This window comes from Chamaea fasciata, unplaced genomic scaffold (assembly GCF_029207755.1).
Source record: "Chamaea fasciata isolate MVZ Bird 193981 ecotype frontalis unplaced genomic scaffold, bChaFas1.0.hap1 SCAF_9, whole genome shotgun sequence".
NCBI classification, from domain to species: Eukaryota; Metazoa; Chordata; class Aves; order Passeriformes; family Sylviidae; genus Chamaea; species Chamaea fasciata.
In genome coordinates this window covers 11,785,260-11,800,233 of record NW_027094094.1, presented here as the reverse complement: position 1 = coordinate 11,800,233, position 14,974 = coordinate 11,785,260, and the positions used below count along the sequence as shown (strand labels likewise).

At 46.9% G+C, this 14,974-nt stretch overlaps 1 protein-coding gene across 1 annotated transcript in view; it reads right to left on the bottom strand.

Moving 5' to 3' along the window:
* Positions 1-600: 600 nt before the first annotated feature.
* Positions 601-14,974, bottom strand: part of COL17A1 (collagen type XVII alpha 1 chain) — a 44,573-nt gene continuing 30,199 nt past the window's right edge. Inside the window, exons 31-57 of the mRNA XM_066190969.1 lie at positions 14,832-14,903; positions 14,465-14,491; positions 13,763-13,798; positions 13,198-13,233; positions 12,891-12,971; positions 12,328-12,363; positions 11,553-11,633; positions 10,319-10,372; positions 10,157-10,198; positions 9,408-9,464; positions 9,194-9,253; positions 8,676-8,702; positions 8,558-8,599; positions 8,342-8,398; positions 7,925-7,972; positions 7,170-7,283; positions 6,755-6,892; positions 6,077-6,160; positions 5,291-5,419; positions 4,941-5,030; positions 4,299-4,412; positions 3,895-4,044; positions 2,733-3,140; positions 2,404-2,544; positions 1,769-1,831; positions 1,472-1,543; positions 601-1,304 (exon numbers count right to left, since the gene is read on the bottom strand). Of these exons, the coding sequence (XP_066047066.1) occupies positions 1,255-1,304; positions 1,472-1,543; positions 1,769-1,831; positions 2,404-2,544; positions 2,733-3,140; positions 3,895-4,044; positions 4,299-4,412; positions 4,941-5,030; positions 5,291-5,419; positions 6,077-6,160; positions 6,755-6,892; positions 7,170-7,283; positions 7,925-7,972; positions 8,342-8,398; positions 8,558-8,599; positions 8,676-8,702; positions 9,194-9,253; positions 9,408-9,464; positions 10,157-10,198; positions 10,319-10,372; positions 11,553-11,633; positions 12,328-12,363; positions 12,891-12,971; positions 13,198-13,233; positions 13,763-13,798; positions 14,465-14,491; positions 14,832-14,903 (2,309 nt within the window). The 3' untranslated portion in view covers positions 601-1,254. The remainder of the gene's footprint in view (positions 1,305-1,471; positions 1,544-1,768; positions 1,832-2,403; positions 2,545-2,732; positions 3,141-3,894; positions 4,045-4,298; positions 4,413-4,940; positions 5,031-5,290; positions 5,420-6,076; positions 6,161-6,754; positions 6,893-7,169; positions 7,284-7,924; positions 7,973-8,341; positions 8,399-8,557; positions 8,600-8,675; positions 8,703-9,193; positions 9,254-9,407; positions 9,465-10,156; positions 10,199-10,318; positions 10,373-11,552; positions 11,634-12,327; positions 12,364-12,890; positions 12,972-13,197; positions 13,234-13,762; positions 13,799-14,464; positions 14,492-14,831; positions 14,904-14,974) is intronic.

Genomic DNA, 14,974 nt, shown 5'->3' with positions numbered 1-14,974 from the left:
CCTAAAATGGTGGAGAGAACAGAAACTAGGAAGGGACACTGAGTGGCATCTGATGTTGAACTGCCACCCCGTTTTCTGTCAGGAAGCCAAGCAGAGCAGGAGCATCCTGTGACAAAACACGCGCCTGAGGCACTGCTGGCCTCGTGTTCTCCCAGCAGTTTGTTGAATGTTTTGTGTTAACTGCAAACCAAGTTATTTTTGCCTTACAGAAAGCAACCAAAAATCATGAGATGGATGAATAATTGGCTATAAGTCTCTGTACAGCTCATGGAAGTGAACTTGCAGTAGCAGCTATACAACAGTTTTGGGGGTTCTTTTGTCTTGTTTTTCCAAGTAATTTGATTTCATGGCTTTCTGTAGAATATTGTAATAATTCTGCTGTAAATACAATAAAATCACAGTTTGCTGAGAATGCCTCAGTTTTGTTGATGGAAAACTTGCATGAAATACAAGTGATTTGTACAAGCGTTTGAGTGAATGAGATGATTTACAACGTTTAAAATAACTGAGTATAAAAGTATTTAATGTTGTGCCATTGTATTTACCATTGTACCCCTGCCCCACAACAACCTGCAAGCACAGAACGGTCATCCTGAATAGTTCAGGGATGGGGTTAAAAACACACTTTAATTGGGCTGTTTACATTAAAGATTATTTTTCACCACTGTTTAAAAAACCAGAAAAAATACAAAAATATTTTTAAAAGATAAACAAATTATGTTTAAAAGTGCTTTGTTTTGGCCCCTGGGTGTGTCCTGTCTCGCTGTGCTGCTGTAAATGGGCTCCATTTGGAGTTGGCAGAACTTGTGGAGAGGGAATCCCAGGGCAGTGTAAGCCCAGGGTTTTTCATGGGGCCTTGAGGGCTGTGTCTGATCCCTGATAAACCATGCATTTGGTGAGGATGGAATTATTTTCTTTTTTCTGCATAGTTGGCTAGTATGTAAAAACCTGGGTTTTTTACATATCTGGGAGTACTACAAGAAGCCTGGACTAGGTGAGACAGGAAGCCCTTGTCAGCCCAAGGATACCAGCCTGGGAGCCCAGGGGCATGAAGCCAAACATCAGTAAGAAGAGCAAACACCCACACTAGGGCCATGCTGGACACACACAACAGACATTCAGATCTGAACTATCAACTCTAAGGGGTCAGCTGAGCAGTGAGGATGTTTTAGCATTAAGGCAGTGAAGACTCAGGCTAATTCTCTCTAGGCTGCTGGGAATGCTGCCCTGTGCAGAACTGAGCTACCTCTTTCCTTAAACACCAACACTTCTTCTTTTTCTTCTGCCAACGTACAGTTGTTCACCTGGTGACCAGAAAAATCAAAAGGAGGGTTAGTTGAAAAGCATGTAAAAAGACAAAAGATCCAAACCAAAAAAGTGGGGCTGTGTTTTCCAGCTATTCCCAGGGATGGGCTGGTGCCACTCCCTGGCAGTCCAACCCTGCCCTCCTGGGGATGGCATGTATTCCTACCTTTCTCTCCCTTCTCTCCTTTTGGTCCCCTGTGCCCTTGTCGTCCTGGTGGGCCCATTGGCCCAGGGTCACCTGAAGGAATGAGAGGACCAAGTTTGCCCTTGAAAACAAGTGACCCACAGACAGGGACAGGCCAGGGGAAGGGACACCAAGTCAGGACAATATTTTGGCTGGGATCCTGAAGGTGCCACCTTCACTGTGAGAGGTGTGACCTTGAGCAGTGCTGTGACCTCTGTGGTCACAGCGCTGCTTCCCAGGCATCACAAGGCTGAAGAGGGTAAGGATGGCGAGCCTTACCTTTGGGTCCACGATAACCCCTCTCCCCCTTTTCACCGGGTGGCCCCTGGATGGCACCATGTGCTGGAGAGGGAAATGAAGGAGTGGAGAGAGTGAATGAGTGGGAGAAACCACTGCCCACTCAGAGAAGCTTTGAGTCACACTGGAAGGACATTTCTCTCTTGGTTAAATGGGATTAGACTGACAGCAAGGTTTTTAAACAGGGTTTTGGTCCCAACAAAGTCCCAAGGACAGGCTGTGATGTCATTTCACCAGCACTGCTCTGTCACTCTGGGTGTTCTGGCTGTCACTAGGGCTAGAGCTGACCCATGCTCAGGGTGGGGGAATGAGAGCAGAGTGAGCAGCTGGCTCATGTTTCTTACATGTGCCAGCCAAGCCGTGTTAAAATGGGCCACAGAACTTGTAAGCACAGAGGCCTTCAGGGGTTGAGATGGGTTTCCTACAAAGAGTGGGAAAAAACTGATGTCCTTCCTAATGATAAGACTGCACCTCCCCAGCAAGTAAGAAAGGGTCATCCACCTTCAACTCTGCACCTTGACTTTTGCAGTGTGCAAAGGTGAGATGAGTATGTCTGTGAGAGGCTGAGGAGATCTAACATGCATGAACCAGAAATGCCAAGTCAAAATGTCACTCACTTCTAAAGAAGTCCATGAGGTCTGCGGTGACATTGCCATAGGCTGCAAAGACCTTGCTGATGCCAGGGGGACCAGGAGGGCCTGGGGGACCTGCAGGTCCCTGTGCAGTGTAAGACATCAGGTCCCGGAGAATACCTTGGCCTGTGGAATTAAAGATGTCATTTGAAAGGAGCTCTGGGAGAACTGTGGCTGCATGCTGAGGCAGAATGAGTAAGGGAGAGCTGTAGGCAGCAGGAAGACGAGAAAAGTGAACAGCACGACCAGGCACAGGGGGTTTGGAGTTGTAGGCTGGCATAGGGAGGGTCAGGATGAGCAGGTATTGCACTCACTCTGCAGGCTTTCTGACACACGGAGTGCCAGCTCGTTGTAATCCAGGGAACCAGTGAAGGAGTCGCTGTAGGACTCTGCTGATCTCCTGTGTGATTCCTCTGTCAGCAGCCCATCGAAAGCCCCATCAGAGCCCATGGAGGCATCGTAAGCACCATCGCTGCCCACTGAGGCGTGGTAAGAGGACACGCTGCTCCTGGAGCTGCCATACGAGCTGCCTGTGCCCAGTGAGCCCCCATGGGAGCCCTCAGCACCAACGGATCCTCCATGCAAGCGCTCAGAAGCTCGTAACCCTTGGTATGATGAAGACATAGACCCAGACACAAAGCCACTGTCTCCTTTGGGTCCTGGTGGTCCCCGTGGCCCAGGGGGCCCAGGGGGTCCTGATATGTAGCTTCGGACTTCATCACCTGCAAAATACAAGGGGGGAACTTCAGGGACTCTGGGCTTGACAGAAGTCCTGTGCCACCACCTGAATGAAGACTGGAGTGTGAAGTTCTGTCCCATCAACCATCACAGTGATCCTCATCCAGTGCCATTTTTCAGGCAGCAGGCACATGTCAACCTTGAATTTTACAGATGGCAAGACACCCTCCTTCCCATCTCTCCCACAATTTTGTGTGCCCGATCTTGGGAACATGCCCAATAGTTTTGCAGAAGCGTGCACTCCTCAGGCCAATTTCAGCACCTCTGCCAAAAGAGCCATTATGTGACCAGTTTGCCAGAACAGAGGTGTTTTTGAAAGCCTGCCCTGGATGACTCACCAGGCTGAGCTCAGACCATTGCTTCACAGCTAGCTCAGTGCCGCCTTCCAACCCCTTCATTTTCCATGGCTCTGTGGGCAGGTGTTTGCTAAAGAAAATGCTTTTCCCATGGTAAAACTCTGCGGGTGACCTTACTAGGGACCCATGTTCAGCAAGGTCAATTGTAACTACTCCCTGCTTGTCCCTGTTGTCTTACAACACAGACTTTGGACTGAGAGGAGAAAAGCCTACTGGGTGCAGCACACTCCTGTAGACCTGGCTGTAGAGGGAAGGTGCTGCTGTAGCCCCAGTTCAGGGAGGGCTCCTACAGGAATGTCTCAGCTGTGCCAGAGCCAGTGACCTACACAAAGTAAAGCATGTCTTGGGATGTGTGCAAGAAGGATGGATGGTGCTTCCTTACTCTTCAGGTACTGGATCAGCTCACTCCTGAACTCGTCACTGTTGGTGATGTCACCATAGGACAGGAGGCCGGTTCCAGAGAAACCTGGTGGTCCTGGAGGGCCAGGAGGCCCAGGTGGTCCCCGGACTCCAGAAGAAGAGTATCCAACATCTTCAGAGAGAGAAAGAATTATTTTCCATCAGTGAGAGGATAAGGAAATTTCACGTTTGGGGATCTTGAAAGTTTAAAGGCTCCAACCCCAACTGCCATCCCTTTACAGGTGACACTGACAAAACTGTTTTCCTTACACTGACTTTGTTCCCAGTATGCAGTCACATCCCTGCTAAGCTAAATCTCAGCCTCAGTCCCCCCAGCATCTACGAACAGAATCACCCTGCAAGCTTTGAGAAACACAAGTGCTTTACTTTGAAGGTAGGCAGCGACATCCTCCAGAGAGGTGCCTGGTGATCCAGGGATCCCTGGAGGTCCTGGGGGTCCTGCAGGACCAGGGGGCCCAACAACACCACTGAATTCAGAGTCTGTAAGACACAAAGGAAGAAAAGAAGTCACCCAAACAACCACAACCCTAATGAATGTTCCTTGACAATACAGGTTATTCCAGATACAGCCAAGTAGGTGCTTTTTTTTCTCTCCAGTACCTTCTGGTGCAGCCTTCTTGGTGCACCTCACTTCCCTGCATGTAGATGTCACATTGGACAGCCAGGTGATTCCAAAGAGAGTAAAGCCCCTATTTTTAAAATACACTTTTAAAGAGGCATAAGAAATGAGGCCTTTATACTGCAGAGTTTGGCTATGACAAAGGGCTCCTTCATGCCCAACTCCAAGACAGCCCCACTGCTGTTGCTCCTCACAGGAACAAGAGCTGGTGATCCAGCTGCAGCCCCGTGTGGGGTGTGCAGGTGCCAGCAGAGGCCTGCAGTGCTGCTAAGGACAAAGGACCATCATTTGTGATGATAGGCAAAAAGGGAAATTCTGTGACCAAGGGTGTAAGAAAGATCCTGGGGCACGCAGAGCCCCGTGACAAGGGAATGAAGAAGTTGGCTTACTTCGCAGGTACGCTGTCAGGTCACTGTACGATACACCAGGTGACCCTGGAGGCCCAGGTGGTCCAGGCAGTCCAATGTTCATCCCAGAACCTGCAAAAGATGGTTAAGATGAAATTTTGTTCATAAGCTCAATTTTTAACACAGAAAGGATTCATTACTAGTCTGTGGATGGTATCTTAGCTACAGGGTATCTTTGTTCTCTTCAAGTCCCTCACAGTCCCTGTGAGGAGGTCTCTGTACATAGGGATTCACAAAGTTAGCACTGGAATAGTTTCTACTGACTGACAGCATAAGCTTTGTGCTGGGCTCTCAAAGGAACAGAGGGAAACACACACTAATAAAACCATTACTTGACAAGTAGCTGATAAACCTCCTGGTCAGCTCATCATAATCCAGTGACAGAGACATTCCATCTCCCCCTGGCCCAGGAGGTCCCGGTGGGCCCCGAGGTCCAATGAGATACTGACGAATTTCTTCTCCTAGAAATGAGAAAAAGCATCTTTTAAGGTTGTCCAGCACAGACACCAAGTGTGAGGAGTTCCCAGCCTGTGAGCTGAGTCCCCACCACCAGGGAAACCATCAAAACCTATGGATGCAAAGCTCCTTTCCTCCCTCTTCTCTGAATGAATTGCCCCATATATGGTGCCAGAAACATTTGTGACAAGGCTGGGAACCTTCCACAACAAGGGTATGAGGAGGATGAGAATTTGGATTGCTTAAGGGACCCCCTAGTGGTCCGTTTATTTCAGGACATCTTCTTGGGTAAAGGGACTGAAAAGCAGCTCAGCTGGGAAAGACCATGCTGGGCTTTGTGGCATTTTGGAGCTATTTGGAGCACAGTGCTGGCCAGCATCATCACCTTCAGGGACAGCCAAATGACATCCTGGAGATTTACCTGTCAGCCCACTGTAACAGTGTGTATAGAAAAGAATAGAGAGTTTGGGATCCCCCTCACCTTAAGAATAACACAGCAAGGCTACGGGGGGAACACAAAGTGGGGGAGCTGGAAAGTAGAACACTCTGAAGCAGCTGTGGGTAACTCCAGTTGCAGACTGGAGACTGGAAGCAAAAGGCAGATCTCCAGGATAATGGGATGCTTTACCCTCAATCCCATATTTCCTTTGAGGGTCACTTACTTTGCAGCAGGTCCAGAAGTTCTTGGTACAAAATGGATGTAGTGGATACTGAGCTAGAAAATGACTCATAGCGACCTGAAGAGCCTGTGCGAATGAAAGGTTTTACAAGAGCCAGTATGAGACAGAAGGTGAGGAGGGGTCAGGAAGGAACAAAGCAAAGATGAATTAATTAACTGGTAGAATGGGCTTCTCATGCCCCTAACTATGAAACAGTTGCTATCTCACACATCCTGGTCATCTCCTGGTCATCACACACAGCTGTGTGCTCCGTGTATTTCAGGTTGAGATTCCAGGCTACTTCCAAAAGCTCTGGGAATTTAATCTACTTCAGGAGGGCCCCAAGCACACAAGACAACCCCCAAATACTTGAGACCACATATACTAAATAAAGCCACCTCTGTTTGGGTCTTCAGGGTGTCAAAGAGTCTAACAGCAAACGTTTAATATAAGATTTTTTAAACAGCAGCAACTGCTAGTTAATCTAACCATTAAAAAAGGACAAAGCTCAGAGGACAGCTCAGCAGTGTGGAGTCCTGGGCCTAGACTGCTGAAGATGAATAACCTGGTTGGGGTGCTGCTATTAAAGACTTGTTTCTCCTCCGGTTCTCACCTCCTAGGTGCTGCACAAGCTCAGCTGAGGCTATGACTCAGTACAGAGTTTACCAACATGGTGCTTACTTGTCATATAGCTCATGACACGTGTAGCTAGCTCTGCATAATCCAAGGTCACTCCATCTGCAGTGGTGATAAGTCCAGGTGGGCCTGGAGGGCCTGGTGGGCCTTGGGCACCAGTCAGATAATGTCTGATGTTGTCACCTATGTAGAAAGCCCAAAATATGTTCACATCACTAAGAGGGACGACTGACCATATGCACAGTTACCAGACCCTCCTCCTCTGACAAAGAACAGGACAACAGAAGGACAGTTTTACAGAGGCCACGGTGGACAACAGAACTTCACAGTATTCAACAGAAATAAGCCCAGAGTAGCAGGGCTGTTGTTGTTTCTAAAAGAAGAGGGTCAAAGCCCTAGGGAGCAAAAGAGAGGTAGGCATGAAACTGCTGACCCACAACAAAAATCTCATTATACTCACTCTTCAGGTAGTCAGTGATATACTGCTGAATCTCTTGAGATGAACCTCCACTTGGGCCAGGAGGACCAGGTGGCCCAGGAGGTCCTGGGGGTCCCTGAATTTGTCTGGATCCACCTACAGAAAGCATTGTAAGGAGAAGGAGTGTTTTTAGCACAGCTGCATTAAACCAAGAGATAGTAAAGTGTACTTGCATACAGTCCTTCCCACAGGCCTGGAAAGACCTTCGGAAATTGAATATGGAAGGGCTCCTCCTGCATCTTTAAACACAGCCTGAGCATGGGCTATTTGGCAGTATAATGTCTTCAATTAATTCAGCATCTTATAATTCAACCTGTGCAGGGCTGAGTCCAGAGACATTCCTGGCTTTGTACAGGCAGACCTGATGGGTTTGTGCACTAGAGTGCAGTGTTGTGCAGTATATAGATGGAGATTATAGAGCTCAAGCTCATTAGTCTAACATCACTGCCCTGCTGCTCACAATCCCAGTCAGCCTGGTCAGCACCAGTTCAAGAACCTGTCCACACAGAGGCAAAACTCTGGCTTAAAGGATTCCCAGTAAGCTGGGAAAAGAAAAGTGCCAATTCTTAAATTTTCTGATTTAAGGCAAGCTGTGCGAAAAGAAGTTTCGAACACAAATCCCATCAGCATTATGTTGGCACCCACACTGGTAAAAGTCAAAGGAGCTTTTTCAAAGCCTACACCAGCATATCAGCATTACTTCTTTATATCAGAGCAATGATGGTCTGGCCTCTTACCTCGAGATGCTCCTGGGATGCCAGGCGCACCTGGGACACCAGCATCACCTGGAAGAGTGAGAGAGACAGACACTTGTCATGGGTGTGACTGCATGTTGCATACTTGGTCATGTGAAACAGTTGAGCTATGTGTTGTCAGAGAAGCAACTACCCAGCCCTTGCAACGACTGTCTTGAAATGCCAGATTGTTGGGAAAGAGCATAATGAAGAGGCCATGGCAGCTTTCCTTGGCCCTCTGTGACCTGGTCAAGTGCCTTGTGCTCACAGCAATTCTATTGCTGTGGTCCTGCTTTGCCTGAAAAGGCAGGGGTGAGCACAGCTTTAGTTCCCAAAGGACCGGGTTGTTCCATCTTTTTGTCTCAACCACGCTTGGATGCGTGAGGCCACCCCCCAAAAAAGAAAGATTTATAACTTCACCTTTTGGTCCAGGTGGGCCAGGTGGGCCTGGTGGTCCCTGTATGGTGACTCTTTCACCTGTCAGTTGCAGAGAGAGAGTCAGAGATTCACAGGAGTAAAGTATGTGGACAAAATCCTGGCTCCACTAAATTAAGTTAGAATGAATAGAGCAGGATTTTGGCCCGATTTCAGCTCAGGGACAATGAATTCAAAGGAGGAAAGAGGGCACAGACTAACCGTGGGAGGAGAAAGCTGAGAGGCCAGGATCACCCGGTTCTCCTGCAGGAGACATAGAAATGAAGGAGCCGTCATACACCCAGGCAAGCTGCCCTGAAACCCACTAAGATCTCCTTACCTGTGAAACCCCGTGGACCTCGTTCGCCTGTGGACAGGGGAGCAGAGGAACAGTGTTAGGATTTGCTTTATTCTCATCAGCAACATCCCAGCCCACACTGCAGCATATCATCTTGGCCTTCAGTATGTAGGGGACAAATGGGTAAAGGGAGCAGGTCCACATTTTCCTGCCAGCTGAGAGCTGGGCTACACTTCACAGGGCCACCTCCTTGCTGACTTAGTCCACAGTGCATTTTGCAAAAAGGCTGTCCCCTTCAATGGCAAATCTGAAGTTCTGAATGTTCATGAGTAAAATGGGCTTGTGAAGTTGGGATCTGAATATAGCGACTGCTTTGACACCAGTACTGGAGGCTAATAAATTTCTTTGACAGCAGACAGGAGTCCTACTTAGTGACAACTGTGCTAGCTTTCTTACAGACAGACAAAGGCAGGAAATTCTGCTCCTAAGCCCTTCCTTCTTTTCAGTCTAAGGTGCTGAGATCCCTCTAGTACTTTGGTGAGGCAGCACGATATACCCACCTTGGTCTCCCTTCGGGCCTGGTGGTCCTGGTGGACCTGGTGGGCCTGTGAAGAATGCTTCTGCAATTCAAACAAAGAGATTTCTTCATGACATCCAGCAGAATATGAAAAGAGCTTTCTCTGGCTCCACTTGGTCCTAGCCATAGATGTGCTCTCTGGAACTGCAACAGGACATTCCCAGGACCAGGTGACAGAATGAGTGGCAAGAACCTACCTGAGGTGGACATGGATGATCCTGGTCTCCCTGGTGGGCCTGGAGGTCCTGGCAATCCTTCTCCTAGGCAAAAAGAGACACAGAAAGGCTTCAGGAAGGATCAGCCTCAGCACTGTAAGTAAATGAATGTAAAAGCTGCTACACCTCCAGCCATGGCCTTAAGCTTGGGTATTTTCCAGTGTAGGCTCCTGTAACTGTTTTCTTCACACATCTATCCCTGATAGTTACTTTTCACTATCATTTGCCACCACAGCAGAAAAGGATAGAGAAATTCCTTTCTTTGTGGTACAGGTTGCCTGTCCCATCACACCCCCAACCTGCTCCCTTTTTCCTACTGAGCAGAGAGCAAGGAATAAGGTGCTGCTCCTGACATATGTCCTCCCACACCTTCCCTGTTCTAGCTGAGGAAGGGAAATCTGTGTTACAGGATAGGGCATGGGGATATGTTCCTCATGATAAGAACCTCCCCATCTGTTTGCTTTTGAAAGTTAAAGCTGGACAAGTAAGAAGTAAATATGGAATTGATTGTAGTTACTTCCTTTGGCAACTTGAAAACTTTGAGTGTCTTCCCATGGCTTTTACTACTAATACTCTGGCTAGAACCCTCTGCCAAAGCAAATGTTCTTTGTTGGGAAGCATCTTGCTGCAGTGAAATTGTGTTGGTAGGAACCCACTATGCAACATTCTGCTTCCAGCCCTAGGCCTTGGAAAAACCTTTCCAGTTTGATTTCAGAGGAACAAGCTCTTACCTGGGGGACCACGAGGTCCAGGGGGTCCCTGCACGGATTCACCTGATGACAAAAGAAACAGGGGTATTAGGGAACATTTACTCAGCAAACTGCATGGCCCAGAAACATGTCATATTGTGTGAACATTCCTTGCTTAGGTGCTGAGCTCTGTATGTCACATACCTGGTGGTCCAGGGGGACCTGGTGGTCCTGCTCGCCCTTGTAAATCTCCCAGCACTGTGCGAAAGAAAAACACAAACAAGGGAAAACTGTTGCTATGGAGCTACTGCTGCAATGGAAACTGTCAATATACTGCTGCTAGAAGCTCTTACAATCAAAGGTGGACTAAGACAGGACATGGGTGACCCAAGATGAAGTAGAGGAGGGAGAGGAGAGATGTGTTTAGCTAGGACATGAAGCAAAATACAGCATTGAACAGGATACTGGAAACAGAGAGGAGAGTAATGGTTGATGAGAGAAAGAGCAAAGTACTCAAAGGCTAAAGAAGGAGGGAAAGAACTTCAAGGAGAGGAAAGGTTCTTTAAAAAGAGGCAAGTTTAGGGAGGAGAACATAACACAGATGTTATTTAACAAGTAGCTGCACTGTGTTATCTTGATTGTACTGTGCGATGTACCCTCAACTCCAAGCTGAGGCACAAACTCAAAGTTCAGTGATGCTGTGATCCAAGACTCCTGAATGAGGAACTGGACAGTACTGAAGCATGGTCTGGATCTACACAGCTCAATTCAGATGGTGATCAGGCAAGGATCATTTGTAATTTTATGCCCTCTTCTACCTTGCTGCAAACTTGCAGAGGTCCCAGATCCTGGGAATAACCAACTCTAAGTGTGTCACACATCTAGTGTTGCACAGAGCAAGCACTTTTCTTGGGATGTTGTTAAACCATTCTGTTCTCCGCTTATTTTCATCTTAAAATTTTAAATTTTTTACAAAATGTTACGTTTTTTAAATCTTAAAATTTATTTGCTCCCCTGTGAATTCATCCTTTAATTTGAAGAGAGAAAATTTCTGTTGCTTAGATAAATATCCCTTTTCAAACTGGTTCTCATCTTACAGATGTTCATATTGCACAGGGAACTGCCCTGTGTGAACTCAGTGGCTGAAAGCTCTCAGCTCTGTGAGTATCTCTCCTGTTAGTGGCTGCTCACCAGCCACCATTCCTCAGCTTCCCGCCCCTGATGCCATCTGCCTCCTTTTGAAAGGATTTTGGGATGCACAGATGAGAAGGACAGAAGTAGCTGGCACTACAGACACACCACCAAACATACACACAGACACATTTGCTCTATATCACATTGAGAAGAAAGAGTTAGGGGCATCTCCTGGTAGCTGTGAGCAGGCCTTGAGGCTCTGACACATCTCCAAACAAGGGAGTGGAAAGGCAGGGCTACTTACTTTGAGATGCTAATGATGAGACTTCTGTTCTGATGGTTTCTATCACAGCTTCACCTGGAGATCCTTTCTCACCCCGTGGACCTTTTTCCAGGGAAAAAAAAGGCAAGAGAAAGGGAGTTACATAATTGAGAGAGGGTGACATTTTGTACCTACTCTGACAAGAGGTTCAGACTTTTCTTATGAGAACTGGGAGCATGAACTCAGTCCCCAGATCTGAGGGACAGTGCATTCAAGTGTGAAAATCACTGCCCAGTTTGCTCTAACAGGATCACAGAAAACCAGCTAAGAAAGGTTCCTAGGGGTCAGCTCTGTTCAGGCCCTTCCAAAGAGATGTCTGCCCAACTGGCAGTGCTTTCACAGTGACATTAATCCCAATTTGGCTCTAGTTTGTTCTCCTGCCTTTCAAAATGGCAGGACGTATCCAGCTGGGCTATATCCCCCATCACAGAAAGGCAACTGCACTTGAGAAATGCCTTAGAAATACCAGCCTTCAGGAAAAATAGCATAAGAAAAAAAAGACGTTTGCAGCATCCACATTACACTGGCTCTTATCACTCTCTTACCACCCTCCTTCTTCCCCTGGGAAACCAAAAATTATAAAAATTCTTTACAAGATTAATTAAGACAAATAATGCAAGAAAATGAACTGAAAGGAAGAAATATGCAAACAAAAGCGAGAGGGAATGTGCCAAAAGCTTAGAGAAATAGAAACAAAGGAGAACTAATGAATTCCTTTCTCTTAAGAAGCATAATCAAAGCTGAAGGAAAATGGTACCTTGCTGTCCAGGGAGACCAGCCGGTCCAACAGGACCTAGTTTCAAATAAAAAACCCCAAATTTCATTAGATTTTACTGGTTGTATTTTACAATAGCTGAAAAGAATCAATAGGACTTTAATAAGAACTAGGACTATCAAAAAATGTATTTTTCTACACAACTAAATGGAATTGCTATGGGGTGTGAATTCATCAATGCCCCATGTATTGCTGAAATTTCCATCCCCTGGCAATTAAAATGCTTGGTGCCTCTTGGACTGGGGAAATAAGCAGAATGCCACTGACCACAACAGAAAAGGAATGCAAAAGTCCTAACCCTCCTCTTGCATTCCATCCTGTAAACTCATGCACAGCCAGTGTATGTGTGTGAAATATTTACAGATGCTTGAATGGAGTTCTGCTGCCTTGAGCTCAAAGTTGAGACTGGAAAACAAGCATTTCCCAATTTCAGCAACAGTGCTGGGAAAGGGATTAGACAAAAGCCTGCCTTCCTGAGCAGCAAAAGAGCTTGACTCTCGTCCCTGGATTTGAGCTATCACTACTTTGTACTTATGAGTACTCACCTGGAACACCTGGGGGACCAGTGGGGCCAGGTGGGCCTGGGGGACCTGGTGGGCCCGGCAGAGTAATAGTTGATGAACCCTCTGTAAAACAAACACACAGATTTGCACACAGACACTTATATTCAAACATCCAGTGAATGGGTACAAATCTGTGCTTAAGGAATCGCACATCTATGGCATATATATTCTCCCAGCACAGGGAGCCCCAGCACACTCCTGACACACAGTCAAGATGAATTGAGGAGGCAAAAAAACCCAGAGAAAAGCCTCCTAAATCAGAAGTGTGACCCCTCACAGCACTACATACCTGCACTTATGACTTTTCCTGGAGCTCCAGGTTCTCCTAGGAAAACAAAGGTACAGAAGTTGAGTTTCTTTTTAGGGGGGCGCGTAAGAGCTATAATAACCTAAAAGACACTGTACTATTAAGCATGTAGTTTCTGCTCTTTCTGCCCTTGATCTCTTGTCTGAGAAGTCTCAGCACTCAAAGGTCAGGGAGGAAGCAAGACCACTATACTAATCCAGATATGCCCTCTGATCAGCTTTCCAAGCGCTACATCTACCAGCTTAGGCAATAGCCTGGATTTATCCGAGGCAGGCACACACTTCCACTGCAGTCACCAGGCGTCTTACTCATGCTGAGGGCAGAACGGGGCTTCAAAGGTTTGCTCAGAGGAGAGCTGTCATGCCAAGTCCCTCGCTGCCCTCCATGTATGCTCAGGGAAGCTTTGGCCACCGTGCTTCTCAAATCTTCCCTTCCCAAGCCACTAGATGCCACTGTTGATCCAGGGACTGGTCAGTGGAGCAGCTAATCCTTGCTAAAATGAAATCCTTGCAGAGAAAATGAGCATTAGGGAAGAAACAAAACTCACCTTTAGCCCCTGGTCGGCCTGGGTTGCCTGGAAGTCCTGATATGAGGTAGATAAACAATTTAAAATGGTTAGTGCAAATATTGTTTGCTGTATGTTTTTCAGGTACCCCAGCTGTTTCACTAGCAGGTTTATAGAAGGAGCTCCCTACTCAAGACCCCAGTTTTCAGCCTTTATGAGCAGGTCCCTGAGGACTTTATAAGCAAGTGGAGGAACAGACTGAGCTGGTAGTGTCCCTGGGCTTCCCTGGTCCCACTGCTCCCTGCATGATGACACTAATTCATAGATTTACCTGTAGCTTCTTCTAGGCACTGCTACCTGTCCTGAGGCTCCCGGATGAGTCCCCTGATGAACTGTCCCACCCCAACCACCTCTGCTTACAGATGTCACATCCTCTGTTTCCATTGCTATTCCTACATCCTCTCTCTTCTGTTTCTGCTGCTGATTAGAAGGACTTCTCAGTGATGCACAGGGAACTGAAATGTTATGTTATGGGGAAAGGCAAAATTTCAACACTCAAAAGCCCTGCATTGCTCAAAAACCACACATCTTGCACAAAACCTGTCTCAAAAGCCAAAGGAGATGCAGAAACCTTGGGATATAACTTTGGAAATCCTGAGAACCACAGACAGAAAATTCCAAGGGTTTTTTGAGCCCATATCAAAGTGTGTCACTGATAAATTGGAATATGGTGGAAAAGCCTACCTGGTGGTCCTTGGGGTCCTGTAAGACCTGTCAGAAAAAGGCAAAAAGTCTTAAGATGTCTAAAAAATTTCATGTGGGAAAAGGATAGACAGGGAGAAAAAGATTACATTTATATGAAATCATAGCACACAGTTCACAAGTGGTGGAAACTGGTCTAGCAACTGGTATGTAAATCAGCTCATAGCAGCACTGTGGGAAATTTTAGGATCATAAAGGGTCTAGATACTCTGTATATTTTCCTTTCATCACCACCCTAAGAATACAGAGATCCTCTGCCAGACTTAAATTCAATTAAAACTGGAAATTGACAAATAAATCTGTGTTTCTGACCGAGCAAGAAGCATTTTTGTTCTCCGTATGCTTTTACCTGGCTCTCCAGCATCTCCGGTGGGTCCTGGAGGGCCTCTGGCACCTGGCATTCCCATAAGACCTGGTTCACCTAGGGATACAATCACCATTAACAAGACAGAAATCACTGACATACAATCTACCAATCCATTCAAGCTTGGC